The sequence below is a fragment of the Drosophila bipectinata genome, chromosome XR, assembly GCF_030179905.1.
Source record: "Drosophila bipectinata strain 14024-0381.07 chromosome XR, DbipHiC1v2, whole genome shotgun sequence".
NCBI classification, from domain to species: domain Eukaryota; kingdom Metazoa; phylum Arthropoda; class Insecta; order Diptera; family Drosophilidae; genus Drosophila; species Drosophila bipectinata.
In genome coordinates this window covers 16,424,904-16,452,500 of record NC_091735.1, presented here as the reverse complement: position 1 = coordinate 16,452,500, position 27,597 = coordinate 16,424,904, and the positions used below count along the sequence as shown (strand labels likewise).

General features: G+C 38.3%; 1 protein-coding gene and 1 long non-coding RNA gene across 3 annotated transcripts; one reads left to right on the top strand and one right to left on the bottom strand.

Moving 5' to 3' along the window:
• The first annotated feature begins 5,298 nt into the window (after positions 1–5,298).
• LOC138925672 (uncharacterized) lies at positions 5,299–8,287 on the top strand. The gene is made up of 4 exons (XR_011441862.1): positions 5,299–5,474; positions 7,829–7,936; positions 8,000–8,104; positions 8,159–8,287. It is a non-coding gene; the product is annotated as an uncharacterized lncRNA (long non-coding RNA).
• Positions 8,288–16,355: 8,068 nt separating this feature from the next.
• Positions 16,356–17,203, bottom strand: LOC138925591 (uncharacterized). Of its 2 annotated transcripts, none has more exons than XM_070276424.1 (2): positions 17,057–17,203; positions 16,356–17,001 (listed from the first exon to the last, which is right to left on the bottom strand). In XM_070276424.1, the coding sequence occupies exon 2, from the start codon at positions 16,990–16,992 to the stop codon at positions 16,426–16,428; it is 567 nt and encodes a 188-aa protein (XP_070132525.1). In that variant the 5' UTR covers positions 16,993–17,001; positions 17,057–17,203; the 3' UTR covers positions 16,356–16,425. The 2 variants fall into 2 exon arrangements, with proteins under 2 accessions (XP_070132525.1, XP_070132526.1); XM_070276425.1 differs by having other exon boundaries at positions 16,356–17,011; positions 17,057–17,202.
• Positions 17,204–27,597: the final 10,394 nt, after the last annotated feature.

Here is a 27,597-nt window from a genome sequence, read left to right as displayed (position 1 = left end):
GTACGAGGACAGTTACGGGGAACGACCTAGGCGACAGGAGACGGGTTGGACCAGTTCCTGGCCACGGCAGGTAGCCTTGCTAGGAAGTGCAGAAAGGATAAGTCTGGCGCACGCCACTCGGACTCCTGAATCACTACCAACAGGCGTAGTCCTGCACCGGAAAGGACAGGCCAACTCAAGATCCCGAGCCCGGTTTCGCTCCGGAGGACGAAAAGAACAGAACGAGAGAGGATCGGCGTCGGTTGGTTTCCTCGAAAGCTACAGGGTAACAGAGTCGAGTGTGGGCTATTCCAAGTCAAAGCAGGTAGCCTTGCAAGGAAGTGAGGAAAGAACAAGTCTGGCGTTCGCCACGCGGATTCTTGACTCGCAACCAACAGGCGTGGTCCTGCAGGACGCGGATAAGCCAACTCGGGAACTCACGCCCGCTTTGGAACGCGATCGGGGAGGCTCCGATCACCCACCAAGCAGCTCTTGACCCGGGCCCATTGGCGCGCACGCGCGGTGGTCGCCCGGCCGAAAGAGAGGTGTGACGTACGGTCCTGGACAGGCGACTTCCGACCCTGTCGGAAACTGACAAGACTTCGGCGACTCCCAATCCAGGCCCGCCGGTGCGAAAAGGCACGGCGTCTCCTGGCGTAGCGGAGCCGGCTGTAGACAGCAAACTCTGAACCAGGGCCGCTGGTGCGCATGCACAGCGGGTTGCGGGAACGACCACCAGTAGCCATCTCCCAAACCGGACTCGCCGGTGCGAAAAGCACGGCGTGCTCCTGGCGTAGCGGAGCCTACTGCAGGCCGCACACCCCGAGCCAGGTCCGCCGGTGCGCATGCACGGCGCATCTCCCTGGTGGTGCAGAGGCGACAGTCAGGAGGAACCCCGGCAACGAGAGCAACAGCGGAAACACCAGCAACGGAGGAGATCTCCAGGGCGGACACACCAAGGGTCACCAAGGACGCACCAAGGGTCATTCCCGGGAACCCGCATAAATCACAATTGTAAACAGAGAGAGCAGAAAATAAAGAGACTGCGCAACGGAAAGCTACTTGTATTATTTTCTGGGCTTGGGCAATCACGTCGAATCTCTAAATTCGGTGGAACGGATCCGCGAAACTCTGTGAGCTAGCCGCGGCAAATTGTGGCGAGCGGAAGCAGAAATAACAGTTCGTTACAAGGCTTATCAATCTTTGAGACTAATAGTAGTCCATGACTTGAAATGTCAAATGTAAAAGTCCGGTACCGTTCGGATGATATATAAAATATTTAGTATAACAACGGGTTTCCCAGAGCTAAAATCAACAGCTTAATTTCCAAATTAATAATAGTTTATACTTTTTTTTTAATTTAATACCAAACATTTTGAACTTAAGTAACCATGTCTGATACAACCGTTTTTTCGTCCACCGTCTCCATCACAGAATCGGAGAACTCGTTCGGAGTGCCTGAAGTTGCTTCCCCCCAAAAGTCGCAGCATGCCAAAGGACCCCAGAGTCCCGTAGCCGCCGTTGATTCTGAGAACGCGGCACTCGAGGTATCTTTCGTAGATGACGATGACGAGGAGGAGGTCAACCAGTTCAAGCCCGAAAAGGGATCCAAGAAAGAGAAGCGCACCAACGCTGCCACAGAAGAAGACGAATGCGTTTACATCAAGGTGCTGGCTGATAATGAGACCATTCATCGGTTCCAGATCAAGAGTAGCACGAAAATGGCCAGATTGATGGGTGCCTACAGCCTAGAAACGGGCTTGCCCATTGGGAACTTTCGATTCTACTACCAGGGAAAGATGGTCGACAAGAATGACACCATCCAGAGCCTGGCTCTCCAATGGGGCTCTGTCATCGAAGCCCTTACTGATCCAGAGGGATGGGACGATTCCTTCAATGAATTCATAAATTCGCTTTAAACGTCAAAATTGAAGCATTCTCTGATGCGATGTGTAAAGAATGTGCAACTTGAGACCCGGTTTTTCGCTGTCGTCGAAGGAGCGCTGGCCAGCGCTGTCCACAACTAGCAGAATTTCGGAATACCATGTTTGGCAATTATAATAAAAAATTTTAATTTCAACAATATAAACCGGTTTTGTGGGTGAAAGTGGTTAAATTGGTAATCAATGTACACGGCAGTCCACATAGGTGACGAACTGCATGCCTTAGCGTGCGCAAGGAGATACAAATTTGCCAAAGGATGTTTTATTAAAATCATTTTTATCACTGCAGGAGAGTACGCATGGTGGCGAAACGCATGCCTGCGTGAAAAAACTATATATAAGTAAACTACGGATCCGAAGTACGGTCTGATCTGAATGAGTCATATATCAAACGAAAGGTATTGCTCTACTAATTGCTATTGCTTCTAACAATTTTGAATAATAAAACAACGAGTGTGGAAGTACAAACTGGAGAGGTCCCAACAACTACACAGCCTAATATTAATAATCAGACTACGTCGAAAACAGAAAACATAGGTGAGTCGGTAGAACACAATCATTTGCAAAATAAATTATTCTAACAATTAAACAAACATCTAAACCGATTCTAAACATCGGTGCGGGGAGAAGAATATGCGACAACTTTGCTGTGAGCAATCGAAGCGAAGGGCACAAGGTGAAAAGTATTCGAAATTGTACTGGAGACGACTGGATGAGCCCTAAGCGGGGCTCCAAATTTTACACCTTCGATCGAGATGAGGATGGAGCTTCTGGTCGTAATTTGGCGAAGGAATGAGGCTTTGGCTGGTGGTTCGATCCTGGCATGAGGGTTTTTGGTTTTTGGGTTTTTCTTGCGTTCTATCTCCAACTGAAAATTACTAAAATAACTAACATGAAATCATTTCCTTCAATTATATTTTTTCATTGCTGGATCTATTAGACCCGAAATGACTAGCATACACATGTACATCCAAGAAACAGATTGATGAAAACAAAAAGCCTTTTAAAACGGACTTGAAAATGAAATATATTTGTAAAATATCCATTATCATTAATATCCATTAAAATGTTAAATTATTATTTCTTATATTATGAAGACCATGATAAGATAAGCTGTATTCCTATATTTTTTAAATTTTGAATTCAATTTCCAAATAGAATATATATAATCCTTTCAGGATGAGCCCCAACGGAGCCTTTGAAAAATTGATTCTGTTTTAGTTGTGGGAAGTGGCTAACAAACTTTGCTAGCAGCTGGAGAATAATTTCCTTTGGACTTGGGCCCTTCTTTATATGTAAATATGAAGCAGAGTCTCAACCTTCGTTGTCTAAAAACACAAGTAACGGCTAGCCGATCATACAGTCATATGCGATCCGATGGTTATTATATTAAGGAAATAGGGGATATATATTAAATATAAAACCATTTTAGTCCGATATCCCCAATCCCAATGATGCAGGGCGTTTCCCCAATCCCAAATCCCGACCCCGACACACTGCCGTTCCAACATAATAACTCGAACTAAGTTCTCAATAACAATTTCTATTGCTTGTCTTGTGGACCAGATCCCTCATCCTTCGAGGTCTGTCCTTCAGTGTCAAGGTCTGGGCTACTGTCTTGTGGACCAGATCCCTCATTACTCGAGGTCTGTCCTTCCTTGTCAAGGTCTGGGCAACTGGAGCTCGGAGTTGAGACAAGGTCTGGGCAGCTGGAGCTCGGAGATCTGGTGTCGTCTTGCCTTTGTTGTTGGGTGGCGGGGTCGCCGCTCGCTCGCACTTTCCACGCTCCAGCAAAGGATAGTGCATGGAGGCTGTTAGGTTCCTCGTAGTCGGCTACGGCTTGTCTGGGGCTACGAGTGTGGTCATCAACGTTTTCCATCCACTCGACGGTGACCAAGTTCTCGACCCTTGCGTCTGGCTTGATAATTCTGGATGGTTGTAAGTTTCCATTAGAGCGCATGATAATCCCCTTATGGTTGATCGCGAGATGCTCCATGGCGTGTTCCAAATAATATTTGGAACAAACAAGAGGGCTAGCTTTAGTGATGGCAGCGTGGGTCGTGAGAGTGTTGTCGCTCTAACAATAATCTCTCTAAATTAGTACCAAATATACAATGAATGATACAAATAAATAAGTATTTTTTTACATGCAACACATGCAACATGTGGCAAGAGTACTCTTCATACAACTCTCCCAAGCAGGAGAGGGAATCGGCCGACTTGTTCAATTAACACCTATGTACATATGTCATCAGTCCAGGGGCTAAGCGGGGCCATCCCGTCAAATGCCTCAAAATTGGAGCCTTTAGATTCATTTACTGCCTGCTCTATGCGTATATTTTACGTCTTTGCCACTAGTGGGCGTGGCCGGCTTTCTAGTTCAGCTGCTGAAGGAATGCTGAAATTTGAATGAACGCGGAAATTGAATGAGTGTCTTGGGACTCTTTAGTAAAATTTCTGGTAATAGTCTATGCTTTTTTTAGTGCTTCAAATGGTCGATGCTTCAAAGTGCAAATTGTTAACAATTTTTGGCAGCATGGGGCATAGGAAGTGCTTGTGTTTGAGTTACAGTGTTGGAAATGATCAAAAATCCAAAAGACTGATGCCAGTTTCTACGTAGAATAAGTGCTTCAGACTCTTTACTTAGTATTCTAGTGATAGTCATTGCTTGTTTAGCTTTATATTGGAAACAGTTATTTATTTCCCACCTTACGCAGTACTGTTCATAAAAAGTGTTTGTTATTTAAGTGGCCAATAGTCATAAAGATTGATGCCAGTGTTTATGAGAAATAAGTGTCTTTGGACTCTCAATGCGATTTTTATTAATAGTCATACCATTTTTAGCTTCAAAGTGCAATAATTAAAAGTTGTATATCATTCAAAACAGTGGTCATAAAAAGTGCGTGTCACTTTAGTTTCAGTGTTGGAAATATCCAAAAGTCAAAAAGACTGATTCTAGTTCCTATGAGATTTAAGTTTCTTTGGACAATTAGTGTCATTTTTATTAAGTCATTTCTTTTGAAGATTTGAAGTGGCATTGGTCATGTTTTTTAACCCTTCATAGCACTGGTCACAGAAAATGCTTATCGTTTCGGAATTAGTGCTGGAAATGGCCTAAATCCAATAGACTTGAATCCCATTTTCTTTACAGAATAAGTTTTTTGAGAAATTTATTTTTATTTATATTTAGAAATTTCTAGCTAATACTACTAATAGTTAACATTTAAACTTATGCAACATATGAATAATAGTGTTTTCATTTAAACTTGAGTTTTGAAAGTTGATTAAAATCCATTTGAAGTTATCGGTTTTCGATAACTGGCCTTCCATGCTTGACTCAGCACTTTTCCAAAATCTGTATAAAAGGAGAGCTCCGGACCCAGAACAATCAGTTTTCGTTTTTGCTTCGGTTGTGACTAGTTCTATTTAAAAAATAATAGTAGATTAAATAAAATATAATAAAATGAAAATAATAGTGAAAAATAAGTTTAAAAATCAAAAGAAAAGGTGAAAAATAAATTGTAAAACAAAAATTGGTTCCTGATTTTCTGTGTAAGTACTTTACATCTATTTTCCACAAGTCCTTTTTTTAAATGTAAATTTGTTTTTTTACAAGTATATTATATATATTATTAACTATCCTCTGCAGTTTTTTTTATTTCTGTGAATTCTATTAAAAGTCACCAAAATACCTGCATCAGGACGTTGTTGCACGCCTCACACACCTGCCGTATGAGGCTCATATCGCGCACGGCATATTCGTCGGCCTTGGTGATGAGACCCTTGATCTTGCCCAGCTCGAGGTCGAGTAGCTCGCGCAGCAGCTGGTTGAAGTTCAGCTGGGGGGTCAAACGGTGCTCCATGTCCAGCAGGCTCTCGGCGCAGTCGCGGCACAGCAGGCGCTTGCAATTGTGGCACCAAATAGTACACGGCATGCCGTGCCGCCGGCAGCTCTCATCTTTGATGGCCAAGAAGTTATCTATGTCGACCCCTTTAAGCCAGTTGGCCTCCCCATTTTGCTCCCCTAAAGGACATTTGAGTAAATAGTAGACCTTCCTTGAAGTATTACATATATAAATATCTATCTTTTCTTAGTTCTGATGGTTCTAATTTATTTTATTCCTTTATTTAAATGCGGACGTTTACTTTTTTTCCCTATGTAAGATCCTCTATGACCCTCACGTAAGACTCTTCCTCCAAACATAAGTATTTGAAATTTACCTAAAAATTATATAATATTTATGTATTTGTTTATTAGGGTTTCTGATTTGTGTCAGAGCCTTGGGCTCTATGATTGCTGAGGCTGAAGCTTCTCGGGTCTTCTTTGCTGCTTTGGTTCCATTATTTAAATGCGGAATTTTATTTATTTTTCGTGAACTGAATGACTTCTGTTGCGAATCAGCGTATTGAGGAGCTTCATTAAGACACAAATGTTTCATAATGACAGCAGCATATCACAATGTCACCTTCCATAAAGTCCTCTATACATTCTAAGCGAGATTCATCAATCTGGCAAAAATTCTGGTTTGAAAAATTGCTTTATAAGTTTAAAAAATTCCGTAACCCTGATTCTGCTAAGGGACTCGATAAATTTCATATAGAATGCTGGTAGCCTTACTTACTGTGCAATTATTAAGTCATTTATTAGTTATTAAGGCATTTATTAAGTTTTTGTTAATTTTGTAGTTTTATTTATTAGGTGTAAGTTGTTATGTTATGTAGCCATGTAAGGATTTGTCCGTTGGCGAAATAAATAAATAATAATAAATAATAATAAATAATAATTATCAAACCTTGTTTTCTTCCTTAACTCTACTTAAGACCAAGGTAATATTCTAGATAATTGGCGTAGAATAAATTAGTGGTTAAGTTAAGTTACAGCTTACAATAAGTTAGTTACAGCAGCAGCTCATGATTTAAACAAAGCGTTTAACGCGGTTTCCTATCCTAGGTAGAAAATTTGTTAATTTAGGGTTAAAACCTAAAAAACTCTCATATTAAATTTATTATCAATTTCCTTAATAAAAGAATTTTAAGTTTGGGCAAGGCAGAGGTCGCGTACAGACTTCCAACTTCTTCACTCATACCTCTTTCATACTCCTACACTAAAACCAGCTATAGTAGAATCTATACAAAATATAAAAACATTTTTAATCATATTGCTCCCATCAACCCTTTTTTTACTTTCCCCCGCAAATTATCCTTAGTCACACACTTTTTTTAAAAGTACCTGAGTTACCAAAAAGCAAGCTAATGAAGTCATTATTTTTACATTACTAAACGAAAAATTGAATTCTTTTAATAACATCCACATGGAAATTTTTTAAACGGACGGTTCAGTTTCGGAGAATTTTACAGGTTATGTATTTGTTCATTCAAATTCAAATACTGTTGATAGTTTCTGTAGTAACAAAAAGCTGTCGTCTATGACCGCTGAACTTTTAGCCTTGGAAAAAGCACTTGGTTTTGCAATTTCCAACTGCTTTCCGAAGATAGCCATACTGACGTATAGCCTTGGCGCTTTTCAAACTCTACAAAATAACTGATCCAGCAGTTATATTTCCCAGGAAATATTCTCCAAAATAGAAAAGTTTCCTATGCTTTCAAAGGTTGTAGTTCACCACATACCCAGCCATGCAAATATTTGGGAAGCGAAATTGCTGATAGAGCAGCAAAGAACGCGACCAACAATATATATCAAAATATATATATTTATATTTATATTATAAATATATATTATATCTTTCCTCCAATTTCTCTTTTTTTTATTAGCCTTTATTGCCTTGGCATCTGCAGGATTCTGATAGTATTTTTGGCATGCCTATGCTTCTGCTTGAATGCTTTCCATGATTTTAAATATTATTTAATATTAACTTTTAAATTCTTTTCCTATTTATTTTTTGCAGTTGGAAATAAAGTTTTTAAGCGTCGAAGCATCCTTGGTCTTATTTCCTTCTCGGTATTATTACTTCTACAGTTTTATTAACAGAATCTTTTAAGCTGATTGGCCATTTGTATGTATTACATTTTTAACTTAAAGCATTATTTTTTTTAATTATATATGTTTTGTGCCCTAGCTCTTAATACTGTGCTGCTTCACTTTGTTTTTGTTCCTTGGGCTCTGTTGCTGCTGCTGGTGATTTTATGGTCAGTCCGCTTAGCTTCATATTTAATGTCTTTCCGTAAGTGAAATTTTTATAGACCTTAGAATCATTAATGTAAAGTCTATTTCACAGATCAACCATGGGATTTTGGTACTTCTTCCACCTTTGGTTTCAGTATTGGTCTTATGTTTTTTTAAATACATAAATTGTTCAAGCTTTTTCTCTTTTTTGATTAAAAAGTAATAGAATATGAAACTAAAATAACTCTAATTTTATTGGTTGGGCCTTTGAATGTCTTCCAAGCAACATGGAACAATAGTGCCTAGACATAAAAAAAATCTAATGTTTTTCTTCGCTGAGCAGGGTGATCTTTGCTTTTTATTATGTAAACTATAATACCATGAAATATTTTATTTTTTATGTTACAATCTGTAGAAAATACAACTATATAATTTTTCTTTTAGAAAAAATCCCATTTTACTTAAATAAGCTTTTCAAAACCATTCTAAAGCCATAATTTGAGGCTTCAGTGCCAATGTTAATTAAGTTTTCGCAGATACTATTTAATACATATTGGATATAGTCCGATCTTTAAAGGAATGTATAGGGTAGCTTTTGGAAACCCATCTGATATTTGTGACTTCCAACTAAGAATCCCAAAACAAGAATTATTTGTCATTCATGGACATTGAAAGTTTATTTTTTATACCCTTCCAGACGGTATTATAATTTTGGTAAAAAGTGTGCAACGCAGTGAAGGAGACATCTCCGACCCTATAAAGTATATATATATTCTTAATCATAATCACCTCCTGAGTTGATATAAGCATTTCCGTCTGTCTGTTTCTACGCAAAGTAGTCTCAGTTTTAAAGCTATGGACTTGAAACTTTGCACACATCCTTCCTTCCTTTGCGCGCAGTATATAAATCCAGGAATGAGCGTGATCGCCGACTATACCCTATAGCTGCCATATAACGGAAAGATCGGAAATGACTTCCGTGTTTTGAAAGATAGAAAATAAGAACTTTATACAGATCCTTAGTTTCAGATCCAATCTCCCAAATTTCATCAGAAATGGAACCTTTTTCCGACCATTTTCGGTCGGAAATGGAATTTTGTATTTGGTAAAATTACAAACATTAATATTTTTGGAGATAGAAGCTTCGGACTTTTTTTAAATGTTTTATTATAGTAAATTGATTTTATTATCATATTCTAATAAATATCGGCCAACTATATGGGTTGTTTTGGATATATATCCGATTTTTACTGCAAGGGTACATGCAGTTCCGCCCAAAGTTAGCTTTCCTTTCTTGATTTCCAGTAATATCCTAATTTTGAAAACGCGTCGATTGACGCCTCAGTCATTCCAATCGTTTTGTTTAGAAGTTTTTCAAGAAACCCCATTTTTCTTCTATACGCTTTTCTTCTACTTAAAAAAGAATCCTAATGTGTCCTTCTGTTTGTTTGCACCATATTGTTTCTTTAGTCACTTTAATATAACCAACATTGGTTCTACACTTCTGAAATTCCTGTAGATTTCGAAAAAAAAATAAAAAGAACTTTTTTAATTAAAACATGCATAACTTATTAAAGATATCTTGTTTTATTTCACTAAATTGGATCTAGTGGGGGGCCTCCAGACAAGTCTCCTCAACCATCCCAATCTCCGATCTGGGAAATTGGACTGGCAATGATGATGGTCGGATTTGCCTGAATTTTGATTTGTAGGTGTATATTAGCCATTGAAATAGTTTGACATTAAAAAATCCTAAAATGTTCCAAAAATATGAACGCACTGGCGCTACAATGAAATTTCTGTTTTTGAGGACGAGAGTGGGCGTGGCAATAATAATAATTAATATTAATAATCAGACGACGTCGAAAACAGAAACCATAGGTGAGTCGGTAGAAAACAAACAATCATTTGCAAAATAAATGATCAAATCTTTCAGCTCTTCCAGATTTTTGTCCACAAAACCGAAAACCAAAGGACGAAGTCGTCCGCGAAATTCAACTTCCGGGCTCAGACCCGTTTAAAGTGGTTTGTGTATCAGGTTCGGCGATTGGATCTGGATGGTTGAATGTTTTTCCAAAACATTATAATTCACAAAAATTAGATCGCACGTATGAGGATTATGAACGTGGATCGGCCATGTCGGAACTGATATTTTCGATGAGTTCTTTGTTGGACTCAATCGATAGCACGATCTGACTAGTGGAAAGCCCCATGAAGTGATTTTAAACATCGGTGCGGGGAGAAGGATATGCAACAACTTTGCTGTGAGCGATCGAAGCGAAGGGTACAAGGTGAAAAGTCTTGGAAATTGTAGTGGAGACGACTGGATGAGCCCTAAGCGGGACTCCAAATTTTCCACCTTCGATCGAGATGAGGATGGAGCTTCTGGTCGTAATTTGGCAAAAGGAGGGGGCTTTGGCTGGTGGTTCGATCCTGGCATGAGATGTGTATTCCAATTTGGGTTTTTTTGCGTTTCATCTCCAACTGAAAATTTCAATTATATTTTTTCATTGCTGGATCTATTAGACTCGAAATGACTCGAAATGTGTTTCATCTACATTGACGACATTATTATCTTCAGTAAAAGCGAAGAAAACCATCTAAATGACATAGAAAATATATTCAAAATTCTTAAGGACATGAGAATTCAGTTAGATAAATGCGATTTTTTTAAGAAAGAAGTTGAATTTTTAGGATTTTTAGTAGCAGATACCGGAATTAAGAAAAACCCGGAAAAAGTTAGAGCAATCGTCGAATTCCCCGAACCAAAGAAACTTAAAAATCTTCGTTCCTTTTTAGGACTGTCAGGGTTCTACCGTCGCTTCATTAAAGATTATGCAAAGCTTGCCAAGCCCCTAACAGCCCTTTTAAAAGGAAAAGAGGGCAGAGGCCGTATCGCAAAAAATGCCTCAACAAAACACTAATCGAACTTGACGAAGACGCAAGGAAAGCATTAAGAAAATTGAAACAAACTCTCGCCTTCGAAGAGGTAATGTTATCATATCCAGACTACAATAAAGAATTTCAATTAACTACCGATGCTTCAGACTATGCTATTGGTGCCGTATTGGCCCAAGAAGACAAACCTATAATGTTTATTTCTAGAACTCTAAGTAAAGCAGAAGAAAGCTATGCTCCTAACAAAAAGGAGATGCTAGCTATAATCTGGTCAATTCAGAGTCTTAGAAATTTTCTGTACGGTCCGACTAAAGTGAAAATATTCACAGACCATGAATCTCTCACACACCCAACTAACCTGAAAAGCCGTAACGACCAGATGAAGAGATGGAAAGCTATTCTAGAGGAGTACAACCATGAACTAATCCACAAACCCGGCAAGGCAAACGTTGTTGCCGATGCTCTGAGTAGACCTCCCATTCAAACGCGAAAGGAAGTAAACACATTAACAGGCACTATTCACAGCAGCTCTAGTTCTCCTGAAAGACTAATACAAATGGCAGAAGAACCAGTAAATGTTTTTAAAAATCAGATTCTATTATATTTAGAAAAGACACCCTCCTATAAATTCAAACTTGTTTTTCCCACATACCATAGACACATTATTACAGAACCAACCTTTGATGCAGAAATCCTATTAAAAATTTTAAAGGATAGACTCAACCCGTCTGTCATTAATGGTATTCATACAGACGAAAAAACTTTAGGTCAACTTCAAGAAATCTACCCACTTTTCAAAAATTATAAAACCAGATTCTCAAGCAGACTAGTTAGGGATTTAAAAGACGAAACTGATCAGGAAAATGCAATTATAACAGAGCATAGAAGAGCACATAGAAATAGCAATGAAAACAAACAACAATTACTAAACAAGGTTTACTTTCCTCAGATGAGGGCTAAAATAATAAAAATTCTAAAAGAATGCCAAATTTTTAAAGAACAGAAATACGAAAGACACCCCAACAAACCAGAGTTACAAAAAACACCAATACCACAATACCCAGGTCAAATTATTCACGTCGATTTTTACCTTACTTGCAAACAAGTTGTTTTGACTGCAATAGATAAATTTTCAAAATTTGCACAATCTAGGATAGTCAAATCTCGAGGAACTCAGGACATAAAAGAACCTTTAAAAGAATTATTAATCAATTTTGGTATCCCAGAAATGGTAGTCATAGATAATGAGAAAGCACTTGGTTCGGTTCGGCGGATGCTACAAGATCAATTTAATATTGAAGTTTACAAAGCACCTCCATATAACAGCTCCATTCCCATTAATCGAACGCATTAATTGCCAAAAAGCAGACAAAGTACAGGCATCGTTAAGAGATCTTATAGACAGATCAGTTGTCAAATATAATTATTCAATACACTCAACCACTAACAAAAAACCAGTTGACTTATTTTTTGGTAGAAAAGTAGCACTCAACCCTAGACTACAACAGACAGAGAGACAACCAATCATAGAGAAAATTACGAACACCCAGAAAAAAGACCTAACATACCATAACAAAAAAAGAGATCAAATAAAAAATATTCCCCAGGAGATGAGATATTTGTTCAAAATAATAAAAGATTGGGAGTAAAAGGAGAAGACATATCGATTTGTTAGGCAGCGCCTGGAAATGGTTAGCTGGATCCCCCGACAGTAGAGATTTCGAAATAGTTCAAGAAAAGATAAATTCTGCTTTAACCGACAACAACAATCAAGTTATTCTAAACAGACTCATCGTAGAAAAAATAAACAATATCACCCAAGCCAATACAAATTTAATAAATACATAGCTTAAATTACGGAGGAAACCCTCAAAGAGACACTAGCACAACATTAATGTTGCAAATTACAGGGTGACAATAAATAACCCGGACAAACATTTTTGATCATGACTTTTTAAGGAACTGAGAAAAAATGCAGATACAAAACTATTTCTGGAAACGTTTCTGGAAATTTAGCGCAATGGGCCGCAGGAGGTTCTTCCGATAATCGATCCCATTCTCGGAGCAATGATTGCTTCAGCGCCTCCAAACTTATGTGGCGTTAAGTACATGCCCTGGACTCCAAAATAGACCACACACTATAGTCCATCGGATTAAGATCTGGCGAGTAAGGTGACCATTCACTGCATGTGATGAAGTCCGGGAAATTGGCTTTGCACCAGTCCTGAGTCAATTTGGCTCTATGGGCTGAAGCTGAATCCTGTTGAAACGTCCACTCCGTATCACCGAAGTGCTGCTGGGCCCAAGGAGGCACAACAGTTTCCAAAATGTCCCGGCGGTACACTTCCTGATTGATTTTGACCCCTTGATCGATGAAAACAAGGGGTGTTTTGCCAGTGGCGCATATTCCTCCCCAAACCATAAAAGACTGCTCACATTGACGGCGCTCGATTATTGCAGAGGTACCTGTAGCTTCAACCGACCAGCTTCTGTCATTTTGGTGATTGTGCGCCTGTTGGATGGTGAATATCTTCTCGTCCGTGAAGAGAATTCGCTCCCATTTTTGACCTGCCTCCCGACGCTTTAGCTGACGACATCTTTGGAGTCTCACGCGCTTATTGTCATCCATAAGAAGATGCGCTTTTTGCAGCAAAAGTTCATTTTTTGCAATCAACCAAACACTTTCTCGATTCACTCCGATTTCACGGGCTATTTTTCTGACGAGACTCTGCAATTACGAGTGATCCGCTTTTTCACTATCTGGCGAATTCTGGAAGTGTTAGCGGTACATGGTCTGCCTCGTCCGGGACGGTCACCTTCATGGCCAAGCTCATTAAATAGCCGGATAGCGTCAGAGACTGTTTGTTTTGGTATGCCAAGCAAACGAACAATGTAGCATTGGCTATTTCCTTGTTGAAACAGTTTTAAAATTTCACAACGATTGTTAGACATCCCGAAAGAAATATCAAATTGATGGGAATCACAAAAATGTAAATATATTGGTTTCAGAAAAGTACAAGCTATCGATAAATGCATTTACTTAAGGGCTGCATCATAATACATTTATAATAGATTGCTTCAAAGTTTGTCCGGGTTATTTATTGTCACCCTGTAAAATGCTTAAAGAAGAAATCGTTAACCTTAACCATGCAACAGAATGGGCGAAAGCAGATATTAGTAACACACAGATATTAGGAGATGAAGAGGTAAATGAAGTTATAACAAGAAAGGAAAGCTAACTTCGGGCGGAGCCGAAGTTTATATACCCTTGCAGTTAAAACCGGATATATATCGCAAACATCGGATATAGTTGGCCGATCCTTATCTGAATAGGAATATATAATCCAATTTATTACAATACAAAATCTAAAAAAAGTCCCAAACTTCTATCTTTGAAAATACGAAAGTTGATATTTCTACCAAATACCATTTCCGATCGTTCAGTTATATGGCAGCTATGAGATATAGTCGGCCGATCCTAATGAAATGCGGTAGGTTGGATTAACTGACAAAAAATAGAAAGCTGTATTAAATTCCAGCTTTCTATCTTCAAAAACACGAAAGTTGGGTCATTTCCGATCGTTCAGTTATATGGCAGCTATAGGATATAGTCGGCCGATCCTTATGAAATTTGGCATGACGTAATGTTTTGCCAAAAATAGCTCTCATGTCAAATTTGAACTCTCTAACTCTAAAAACACAAAAGTTATACCATTTCCGATCAATCAGTTATATGGCAGCTATAGGATATAGTCGGCCGATCCGGGCCGTTCCGACTTATATACTGCGTGCAAAGGAAAGAGGGGTGTGTGCAAAGTTTCAAGACGATAGCTTTAAAACTGAGAGACTAGTTCGCGTAGAAACAGACAGACGGACAGACAGACGGACAGACAGACGGACAGACGGACAGACGGACCGACGGACATGCTCATATCAACTCAGGAGGTGATCCTGATCAAGAATATATATACTTTATAGGGTCGGAGATGTCTCCTTCACTGCGTTGCACACTTTTGACCAAAATTATAATACCCTCTGCAAGGGTATAAAAACTTTAGATCAAGACCAGTTACGATACACTAATTTTGAAGAAGCCATGAAAATAGCAGAAGTAAGCGTAGCAAGCAATGGGCCAACACTTATTTACATTATTAAAATTCCCATAACCGACACCAACCTTTATGAAGAAATTTTGATCAAACCAATAAAAATTGGTGAATATGTTAACAAAATCCAAAACGAAAATGTAATCAGATGTAAAGGAAAACTTTTTGCAAAAATTTCAAAATGTAATAATTATAATGAACTAACAATTTGTAAACATAGAAATATGATAGACATAAGTAATTCTTCTTGCCTACAAAATTTATTAAAAAGTGGCCCTGCCACCGGCACTCAAATCAACAACCAACAAATTCCAATTATTGATGAACTCGCACCTGGTACAATTCTACTCAACAAATTCTCTGGCAACGTAGAAATAAATGGGACATCCACAAGTCTCAACGGAACCTTCGTTATCAACTTCAGCAATTCTACAAGCAATAACAACTCGCTTCTTGATTAAAAGGGTAAAAGTACTGCACATCAACAAAGTAGCTTCCGATAACGAGATCAATGACGGCAACGAGCGTGGACACTGGATTTAAAAGGTGGAGGAGTTAACACAAAACGAATTCGGAACCGAAGTTGGCCACGCGCATCCGGCATTGCAGCAGCAAGCAAAAGTGCAAGGGCAATTTCCCGGCTTCGGTCAGTAGCTCCCAAAAGGTGCTGACTGCAGTGTCTGATCCACTTCCCGCTGCAGCGAAGACAACGGCAAAGCTCCGACGTAAGCAGAGGCAGCGACAAAGCTATTGGGTATAAATATGCAAATTTTTTTAAACATAATATAGTTCCAATTTCTGTACTAATAAATACGGACCAAGTGTCCAACAAAATTATATTCTTTTAAAAATAATAAGCCCAAGTGTTTAACTTATGTATGCTATTTTTGTTTTATCTCCATACATTTTTAAAATAACATATCAAATAATACAATAGTAGTATTTTCATTTAATGGGAAATCATATATGGTTCCATATTCATAGATGATCCAAAGAAAGGAATAAGAAGAAAATGCTGGATATACTTGTATTTAAATTTTGGTGGTAGAGTCGTGGTTAACGTTTCATAATTTCTATTGAAAAATCGATGTAAGGTACTAATTACAATAAAATGTTTGTGGATCCATCAACCTTGTTTCTACCTTGTTGGGCCTAAGACCTGCTGTTTTTGCAGAGGGTATTATAATTTCAAATCCAAATGGAAACGAGCTTGCAGCGTACTGCCGGCCTTGCAGTTCCTTCTAGGAGAATTGCCACTTTTTGATGTTAAAAGATTGAAACTAAAAAGTGGCGTTTTCAGCGATATTAGTTGTACATATATCTGATGTATTTTTATTTCGAAAGCTTTTACAAAATGGTTTCTGGTAAACTGGTCCTAACGTGACTCAATTTCTTCAAGTATGTGGTTAGCCTTGTCCTTGGACCAGATGGTACTCCTGCCGTTGCGCGAATTTCGCTTCAGCCGCTTCAAAACCCTTTCCTTCTGTTTTTCCACTATCGCAATGGCACTCCTTGAGATTAAGTCCTCCTTTGAACCAAAAAGTCGCTGCATGTCGTCGATATCGAAGACCCTGAAGAGAGCAACCAACTCCAAGGCCACTAGGATAAGGGACGCTGCATTATCCTTAACTCGCTTGAACATCCAGCCTCGTCCCCAGGGCCAATAAAGGCATCCCATTTTAACGAGGTAGTGAACAGTTACGCTGAGGGGAAACCACGCTACGACCAAAAGGACTTGGACCACTATGCAGAGGATCAGGACTTGCGCAATCTTCTCCCAAACATTGTAATCCACATCTTGGCTAAGGATTTTATTCAAAGCCAGCACGGTGAGGAATATGAACACAAGCGACTCCATGGTGCCCTCGATGGGATTGTAGCAGAGATTATTCATATGGCAAAAAATGGAAATCATCATTGCGATGATATAGACTTCATCCATGTTGTCCAACTACAAAGAACTACATGTATTATAATTATTTTTCTTTTTATATTAGGTTACTTACTTCTCGGTAGAACCTTAAATTATGTGTATTAAATATGTTTCAGAGCTAACTGAAATTTATAGCACAACTGAGCAGTAGGAGCTCTTTTTAAAAATTGAGTAGGGTTTGGGGCGAATTGTTTTAAATTGTTTTCATCGCCTACTATTGTTAGGAATTTAAGGTCGATAATGATCAGGGTAATTTTTATAAAAAAAAGTTACATTTTTTAATTAAAACGGTGCTTCAAATCTTTCTATTTTACTTTCTTACTAAATTTGTTAAGCGAGTTAAGGAGCACTTCGGAATTTTAATAATTTGTGATTTAGAGATTATCGCAATCCGGAGGATTTTCACGCGATTTTCGTGAAAATCTGGGAATGGAACCCTTGATCAGACGCCCCTTTACCGAGAACTACAGCGAAAGGAATGGTGGTTGCATTTCCACAAACACCACCACCACCACCACCTCTACCACTTGTAGCATTAATTACTAGTACTAGTGACTCTGGGCCGTAAAAATGTATTCAAATTCAGAAAAAATTTAGAAATACAAAAGCTCCAGAAATATACATTTTAAAATCCTTAGAATTTATGTTGTATACAACTTAAGTAAGTGTCATGCGAGACTGCGCCTTTTTGTGTAGAACTATACATCCCTGGAACTTACGGTTTGAGGCGCTGACATTTTCGATTCAGGATTAACTTCAACTTAACTTCCACATAACCATTAAAATAGCTTCAAAAGTACCAGGTATTATTGCACTTGACCTTGTCTAAAACTATTAATTAGTCTCTTAAAAAAATCTTGAAAAATCATTATCTTCCATAATGAATGGAATCGGAACGCAAATGTAAGATGCGATCACCAATAACGGTAAAAATTTGTATTTACATTATCGCTTATTTTATTGTCCCGTGCGCGACCGAAAAACATTTTTTATCCGTAGATCCAAAGCACTTGCTCGAATTGCATACAATTTTTTTTTGCAAACAGAGTTTGTGTGTGCATTATATATTAAAAACAAGAAAGGAAAGCTAACTTCGGGCGGAGCCGAAGTTTATATACCCTTGCAGCTAAAACCGGATATATATCGCAAACATCGGATATAGTTGGCCGATCCTTATGAAATTTGGTAGGATGGATCAAAATTTAATCTGTACCAAGTTCCAGCTTTCTATCTTCAAAAACACGAAAGTTGGGTCATTTCCGATCGTTCAGTTATATGGCAGCTATAGGATATAGTCGGCCGATCCTTATGAAATTTGGTACGTTGGATCAACTGACCAAAAATAGAATCTGTATTAAATTTCAGCTTTCTATCTTCAAAAAAACGAAAGTTGGGTCATTTCCGATCGTTCAGTTATATGGCAGCTATAAGATATAGTCGGCCGATCCTTATGAAATTTGGCATGTCGTAATGTTTTGCCAAAAATAGCACTCATGTCAAATTTGAACTCTCTAACTCTAAAAACACCAAAGTTATACCATTTCCGATCAATCAGTTATATGGCAGCTATAGGATATAGTCGGCCGATCCCGGTCGTTCCGACTTATATACTGCGTGCAAAGGAAAGAAGGGTGTGTGCAAAGTTTCAAGACGATAGCTTTAAAACTGAGAGACTAGTTCGCGTAGAAACAGACAGACAGACAGACGGACAGACGGACATGCTCATATCAACTCAGGAGGTGATCCTGATCAAGAATATATATACTTTATAGGGTCGGAGATGTCTCCTTCACTGCGTTGCACACTTTTGGACAAAATTATAATACCCTCTGCAAGGGTATAAAAACAAGAAAGCAAAGCTAACTTCGGGCGGAGCCGAAGTTGATATACCCTTGCAGTTAAACCGGATATATATCGCAAACATCGGATATAGTTGGCCGATCCTTATGATTACATCATAATAAAACCAATTAATTACAATAAAAATCTAAAAAAAAGTCCCAAGCTTCTATCTTCAAAAATATGAAAGTTCATATTTCTACCAAAAACCATTTCCGATCGTACAGTTATATGTCAGCTATAAGATATAGTCAACCGATCGTTATGAAATTTGGTAGATCGGATTACCTGACCAAAAATATAATCTGTACCAAGTTCCAGCTTTCTATCTTTAAAAACACGAAAGTTGGGTCATTTCCGATCGTTCAGTTATATGGCAGCTATAGGATATAGTCAGCCGATCCTTATGAAATTTGGCATGTCGTAATATTTTGCCAAAAATAGCTCTCATGTCAAATTTGAACTCTCTAACTCTAAAAACACCAAAGTTATACCATTTCCGATCAATCAGTTATATGGCAGCTATAGGATATAGTCGGCCGATCCCGGCCGTTCCGACTTATATACTGCGTGCAAAGGAAAGAAGGGTGTGTGCAAAGTTTCAAGACGATAGCTTTAAAACTGAGAGACTAGTTTGCGTAGAAACAGACAGACAGACGGAGAGACAGACGGACAGACAGACGGACAAACGGACATGCTTATATCAACTTAAGAGGTGATCCTGATCAAGAATATATATACTTTATAGGGTCGGAGATGTCTCCTTCCATGAGTTTGACACTTTTGATCAAAATTACAAAACCCTATGCAAGGGTATAATAAAGAAAATAGTGGCGGTAAAAAATGTCCCATTCGCGATGTCCCGGGCGAATTTACTTCAAATTGAATTAAAAAAAAAATAAAAGTCATCTTTGAAAAAAATTGTATCCTTTTTAAAGAGGCATCAATGGACAAAAGTTTAAAATTAGTTGCATTAAAATATTGCCTTTAGATTCGCTGAAATGGGCGTTTGAATTGGTTGACCTCTTAAGCCACTTCCGTTCTGTGTCCCGTGCGAATCACTCGACTTCTGCAATTATCTTCCAAATGGAAAAATATCCAACATCAATCTTTGTCCCAATGAAAAAGCTAATAAAATGCTATGCATTAAACATAAAATTTAAAAAAAAAATTGTATCCTTTTTACCGTTTTCTTACTTTGAGCGCGTACGAATGTCCTGTGCGCGATTTTGGAAATGCCCATATCTTTTTTTATTCTATTGGTTAATGAAAACCACCTTCCTGTAAAACATGAATATTTAATTATGTTAATTTATTTTATAAGAGATTTACCTGAATTATAACGTTAACTAAAATGAATCTGTACTAGATCTTTTGTTTGGGCACCGGAAGAATCGTGGCGAGATGTAGTTGTAGTTTAACAACATTTAGCCACCTCAACCATTGATCTTAGCCAAGGAATTTCTTTTTTTGGTATCCCCCTTTTTTTTGTATTTGGGAATCCTTCTCCCAGTCCCTTTTCTACGATTCGATCTACGACGATTCGCGTGACGACCATGTCCCTACTGAAGGTACAAGAACCACTCCCACTTTCCCTGAGCACGGCTGGAGCCTGTTAGTAGATCGATATTCCTTCAGGACATGTGACAAACCGTTACAACCTACTGTGCAATTAGAAAACCTTGTTTTCTTCCTTAACTCTACTTTAGACCAAGGTAATATTCCAGATAATTGGCGTAGAATAAATTAGTGGTTAAGTTAAGTTACAGCTTACAATAATTTAGTTACAGCAGCAGCTCATGATTTAAACAAAGCGTTTAACGCGGTTTCCTATCCTAGGTAGAAAATTTGTTAATTTAGGGTTAAAACCTAAAAAACTCCCATATTAAATTTATTATCAATTTCCTTAATAAAAGAATTTTAAGTTTGGGCAAGGCAGAGGTCGCGTACAGACTTCCAACTTCTTCACTCATACCTCTTTCAAACTCCTACACTAAAACCAGCTATAGTAGAATCTATACAAAATATAAAAACATTTTTAATCATATTGCTCCCATCAACCCTTTTTTTACTTTCCCCCGCAAATTATCCTTAGTCACACACTTTTTTTAAAAGTACCTGAGTTACCAAAAAGCAAGCTAATGAAGTCATTATTTTTACATTACTAAACGAAAAATTGAATTCTTTTAATAACATCCACATGGAAATTTTTTAAACGGACGGTTCAGTTTCGGAGAATTTTACAGGTTATGTATTTGTTCATTCAAATTCAAATACTGTTGATAGTTTCTGTAGTAACAAAAAGCTGTCGTCTATGACCGCTGAACTTTTAGCCTTGGAAAAAGCACTTGGTTTTGCAATTTCCAACTGCTTTCCTAAGATAGCCATACTGACGTATAGCCTTGGCGCTTTTCAAACTCTACAAAATAACTGATCCAGCAGTTATATTGCCCAGGAAATATTCTCCAAAATATAAAATTTTCCTATGCTTTCAAAGGTTGTACTTCACCACATACCCAGCCATGCAAATATTTGGGAAGCGAAATTGCTGATAGAGCAGCAAAGAACGCGACCAACAATATATATCAAAATATATATATTTATATTTATATTATAAATATATATTATATCTTTCCTCCAATTTCTCTTTTTTTTATTAGCCTTTATTGCCTTGGCATCTGCAGGATTCTGATAGTATTTTTGGCATGCCTATGCTTCTGCTTGAATGCTTTCCATGATTATAAATATTATTTAATATTAACTTTTAAATTCTTTTCCTATTTATTTTTTGCAGTTGGAAATAAAGTTTTTAAGCATCGAAGCATCCTTGGTCTTATTTCCTTCTCGGTCTTATTACTCCTACAGTTTTATTAACAGAATCTTTTAAGCTGATTGGCCATTTGTATGTATTACATTTTTAACTTAAAGCATTATTTTTTTAATTATATATGTTTTGTGCCCTAGCTCTTAATACTGTGCTGCTTCACTTTGTTTTTGTTCCTTGGGCTCTGTTGCTGCTGCTGGTGATTTTATGGTCAGTCCGTTTAGCTTCAAATTTAATGTCTTTCCGTAAGTGAAATTTTTATAGACCTAAGAATCATTAATGTAAAGTCTATTTCACAGATCAACCATGGGATCTTGGTGCTTCTTCCTCCATTGGTTTCATCACTGTTCTTATTTTTTTATAAATACATAAATTGTTCAAGCTTTTTCACTTTTTTGATTAAAAAGTAACATAATATTAAACTAAAATAACCCTAATTTTATTGGTTGGGCCTTTTTTCAGCAAAGAATGCTATTGTGGGAAAAATGGGAATGTCTTCCAAGCAACGTGGAATAATAGTGCCTTAGACATAAAAGAAAATAAAATATTTTTTTTCGTTGAGCAGGGTGATCTTTGCTGTCGATTATGTAAGCTACAATGCCATGAAATATTTTAATCTGTAGAAAATACACCTATATACATTATTTTTTAGAAAAATCCCACTTCCTTAAATAAGCTTTCCAAAATCATTCCAAAGTCATAATTTGAGGCTTGAGTGGCAATGTTAATTAAGTTTTCGCAATTACTATTTAATACATACAGAGGTTGTGAAATGTATTTACACAACGAAAAATGTTTATATACAACTTTTTTTTTTTTATTGATTTTAATTTAATTTTCCAAAAATTTTGACTCATATAGAATTCAAGAAAAAAAGGAAATTTTAAGTGTTAGGGTATATAACAAAAATTAATTTTAGGGTACATAAATAGGGTACTTTTAATGGGCTTTCATTTCATACACATTCTTTATTGTCTAGGGGCTTTGTGGAGGCCAGGAATGTATAGCCTGAATTCTTAGTTGGTGCTCGCCCCATTTGCTAAGGAGCATTGTCCTGCTGTAGGATCCAGTCATCAGTGACCGGTCCGATCCGGTCATCAGTGACCGGAAAGAGACATCTCCGACTCTATAAAGTATATATATTCTTAATCAGGATCACCTTCTGAGTTGATATGTCTCAACGTAGTCTCAGTTTTAAAGCTATGGACTTGAAACTTTGCACCAATCCTTCCTTCCTTTGCACGCAGTATATAAATCCGGAAAAGACCGTGATCGCCGACTATACCCTATAGCTGCCATATAACGGAAAGATCGGAAATGACTTCCGTGTTTTGAAGAACTTTATACAGATCATTTTTTGCCAATCTCCCGAATTTCATCAGAAATGGAACCTTTTTCCGACCATTTTCGGTCGGAAATGGAATTTTGTATTTGGTAAAATTACAAACATTAATATTTTGGAGATAGAAGCTTCGGACTGCAATCCGTTCGCCACCGCTCCAAGTCCGCCTACGCCAGCAAGGGCTCGAACCGCACAGACTGTCAGAAGCACAAATGGCTCAGAGGATCAGTCGGATGTGCAGTGCTGTTTTGCTTCCGGGCCAGGAGCCGTCCTACTGGGCACGGCCCTTATCAACGTGTGCCATTTGGAGTGCAGCTTCCAGGCACGAGCACCGATAGACTCAGGGTCCGAAGCGACTTTCATAACGGAACGACTGTTCAACCTTCCCTTCAAGACGATTCAAGCACAAGTTTCCGACATTAATCAAATTGTGTCTCCATTCGGTCGCCGTCTAGACCCGGGCTACAATTAGAGACGTTACGTTCTTCCGCAGTTGGCAGGAAATCTGCAATCATATCCGATTCCGCAAGATCGTCTCAAGGGGCTGCCCGACATTGGCCTGGCGTACCCCAACTTCTTTGAGAGCTCCCAAGTCGATGTGTTAATAGGAGCTGACATTCTAACATCCATTCTCATCGGTAATTCCAAGGCTAACATCTGCGGGTCGCTTCGTAAAAGATGTATCGAAAAGATGTATCGGCAAATTTGGGTAGACCCCAGGCAAATTCTGCTCCAACGTATTTTGTGTCGCAATCCCGATGGGGACATCCGCGACTACGAATTAAAAACGGTCACCTAAGGTGTAAATTGTGCCCCGTTTCTAGCGATCCGTGTCCTGCAACAGATCGCTGACGACGAAAAGTCGAAGTATCCGCAGGCAAGCCAAATTATCCGGCATTTTATGTACGTTGATGACGTTCTCGCGGGGGCAGACTCCAAAGCCGAAGCCCAAGCTGCGATTCGGGAGGGGGGTCTAGAGTCGGCAGGGTTCCTCACTTGGGAAATGGACGTTGAATAGCAAAGCGATCCTGGCCGAAATTCCAAACGACCACCTCCTTCGTGCTGATTTCCTGGACATCGATGAAGAGAGCACCGCCAAGACACTCGGCGTGCGGTGGAAAGCGACGACTGATGAGTTCTTTTTTGTTCCGCCAGAATTAACTTCAAGCTCGTCTTTCACGAAGCGCCAAATCCTCTCCCAAATTGCCAAATTGTTCGATCCAGCAGGTTGGCTCGCTCCTTTCATTGTTCGGGCGAAAATGTTCATGCAGGACACTTGGCTTCTGGATCTAGGGTGGGACGACGCCCTCCCCCTCTTGACAGAAATCTTTCTGTCAGCGATGGGTTGACTTCCTGAAGAATTACTCGGTGCTCGATCAGATTCGTACTGCGCAGCAATTTACGTCTGTGTCGTGGTTGGGTCTACGGTAATAGTGAACCTGCTGACTGCAAAGACTCGAGTGGCCCCAGCTAAAACGGTGTCGCTCCCTCGGCTATAGCTGTGCGGTGCCTCAAAGTTTCAAGACGATAGCTTTAAAACTGGGAAACTAGTTCGCGTAGTAACAGACGGACAGACGGACATGCTCATATCAACTCGAAGGTGATCCTGAACAAGAATATATATACTTTATAGGGTCGAAGATGTCTCCTTCACTGCGTTGCACACTTTTGGACAAAATTATAATACCCTCTGCAAGGGTATAACAAGGTTCGAGTGTTTCATAACAAGTACCTCTGCTTCGCTTCAGATGCGGAATGGTATATCCGCAACACTTATATACACAAAGAGCTTGGCGTACCTTTTATAGGTGACACTATTAAGAAATCGCAGCTTCTCATGAAAAAACAATAAAGGACGGCTTAGTCGAGTTTCCCGACTATATTGTACCCGGTAGTCATCTCCTACCTTACAATTTAACTAACCTTTAAAGTATAAACCTTAAAGGTATGGATTTTAGAAAATAAAAGTTTGATGCATACTTGGGCAAAAACTACTTCTACTTCAATCTACTTTGTACTACATACTTCTTACGTCTACCGATATTACCGATTTAGCAGGGAAACAGACCAAAAAGTTGGTAACTCCTCTAAAGATGGTCGGATTTGCCTGAATTTTGATTTGTAGGTGTATATTAGCCATTAAAAAAGTTTGGCATTAAAAATTCTAAAATTTTCCAAAAATATGAACGCACTGGCGCTTCTGTTTTTGAGGACGAGAGTGGACGTTGCAATAATAATAATTAACATTAATAATCAGACGACGTCGAAAACAGAAACCATAGGTGAGTCGGTAGAAAACAATTATTTGCAAAATAAATTATCAAATCTTTCAGCTCTTCCAGATTTTTGTCCACAAAACAAAATTATGAACGTGGATTCGGTCATGTTGGAACTGATTTTTTCGATGAGTTCTTTGTTGGACTCAATCGATAGCAAGATCTGACCAGAGGAAAGCCCCATGAAGAGGGCATTCTAAGCATCCGTGCGGGGAGAAATTATACTGGAGACGACTGGATGAGCCTTAAGCGGGACTCCAAATTTTTCACCTTCGATCCAGATGCGGATGGAGCTTCTGGTCGTAATTTGGCGAAGGAAGGGGGCTTTGGCTGGTGGTTCGATCCTGGTTGACTAACTACTGAAAATTTTTTAAAAAATAACAATCATGAAATAATGTTTATACCCTTGCAGAGGGTATTATAATTTTGTCCAAAAGTGTGCAACGCAGTTAAGGAGACATCTCCGACCCTATAAAGTATATATATTCTTGATCAGGATCACCTCCTGAGTTGATATGAGCATGTCCATCTGTCCTTCTGTCCGTCTGTCCATCTGTCTGTCTGTCTGTTTCTACGCGAACTAGTCTCTCAGTTTTAAAGCTATCGACTTGAAACTTTGCACACACCCTTTTTTCCTTTGCACGCAGTATATAAGTCGGAACGACCGGGATCGGTCGACTATATCCTATAGCTGCCATATAACTGATTGATCGGAAATGGTATAACTTTGGTGCTTTTAGAGTTAGAGAGTTCAAATTTGACATGAAAGCTACTTTTGGCAAAATAATACGACGTGCCGAATTTCATAAGGATCGGCCGACTATATCCTATAGCTGCCATATAACTGAACGATCGGAAATGACCCAACTTTCGTGTTTTTGAAGATAGAAAGCTGGAATTTAATACAGATTCTATTTTTGGTCAGTTAATCCAACCTACCAAATTTCATTAGGATCGGCCGACTATATCCCATAGCTGCCATATAACTGAACGATCGGAAATGGTATTTGGTAGAAATTTCAACTTTCATATTTTTGAAGATAGAAGTTTGGGACTTTTTTTAGATTTTGTATTGTAATAAATTGGATTATATATTCCTATTCCAATAAGGATCGGCCAACTATATCCGATGTTTGCGATATATATCCGGTTTTAACTGCAAGGGTATATAAACTTCGGCTCCGCCCGAAGTTAGCTTTCCTTTCTTGTTTTATTTTTGTGTTGGAAATATCCAAAAGTCAAAAAGACTGATTCTAGTTCCTATGAGATTTAAGTTTCTTTGGACAATTAGTGTCATTTTTATTAAGTCATTTCTTTTGAAGATTTGAAGTGGCATTGGTCATGTTTTTTTAACCCTTCATAGCACTGGTCACAGAAAATGCTTATCATTTCGGAATTAGTGCTGGAAATGGCCTAAATCCAATAGACTTGAATCCCATTTTCTTTACAGAATAAGTGTTTTGAGAAATTTATTTTTATTTATATTTAGAAATTTCTAGCTAATACTACTAATAGTTAATATTTTAATTTATGCAACATATGAATAATAGTGTTTCCATTTAAACTTGAGTTTTGAAAGTTGATTAAAATCCATTTGATGTTAGCGGTTTTCGATAACTGGCCTTCCATGCTTGACTCAGCACTTTTTCAAAATCTGTATAAAAGGAGAGCTCCGGACCCAGAACAATCAGTTTCGTTTTTGCTTCCATTGTGACTAGTTCTATTTAAAAAAAATAATAATAATTAAATAAAATATAATAAAATGAAAATAATAGTGAAAAATAAGTTTTAAAATCAAAGAAAAAGTAAAATAAAATAAATAAATTATAAATAAATAAATGCAAATAAAAAAAATTATAAAAAAGTAAAAAAAAAAAAGAAAGGGTAAAAAATAAATTGTAAAATAAAAATTGGTTCCTGATTTTCTGTGTAAGTACTTACCATCTATTTTCCACAAGTCCTTTTTTTAAATGTAAATTTGTTTTTTTACAAGTATATTATATATATTATTAACTATCCTCTGCAGTTTTTTTTATTTCTGTGAATTCTATTAAAAGTCACCTAAATACCTGCATCAGGACGTTGTTGCACGCCTCACACACCTGCCGTATGAGGCTCATATCGCGCACGGCATATTCGTCGGCCTTGGTGGCGAGAACCTTGATCTTGCCCAGCTCGAGTAGCTCGCGCAGCAGCTGGTTGAAGTTCAGCTGGGGGGTCAAACGGTGCTCCATGTCCAGCAGGCTCTCGGCGCAGTCGCGGCACAGCAGGCACTTGCAATTGTGGCACCAAATAGTACACGGCATGCCGTGCCGCCGGCAGCTCTCATCGTT

What these genes read in the sequence shown, in the direction of transcription:
- LOC138925591 (XM_070276424.1), bottom strand. Translation starts at nt 16,992, where the DNA reads ATGGATGAAGTCTATATCATCGCAATGATGATTTCCATTTTTTGCCAT.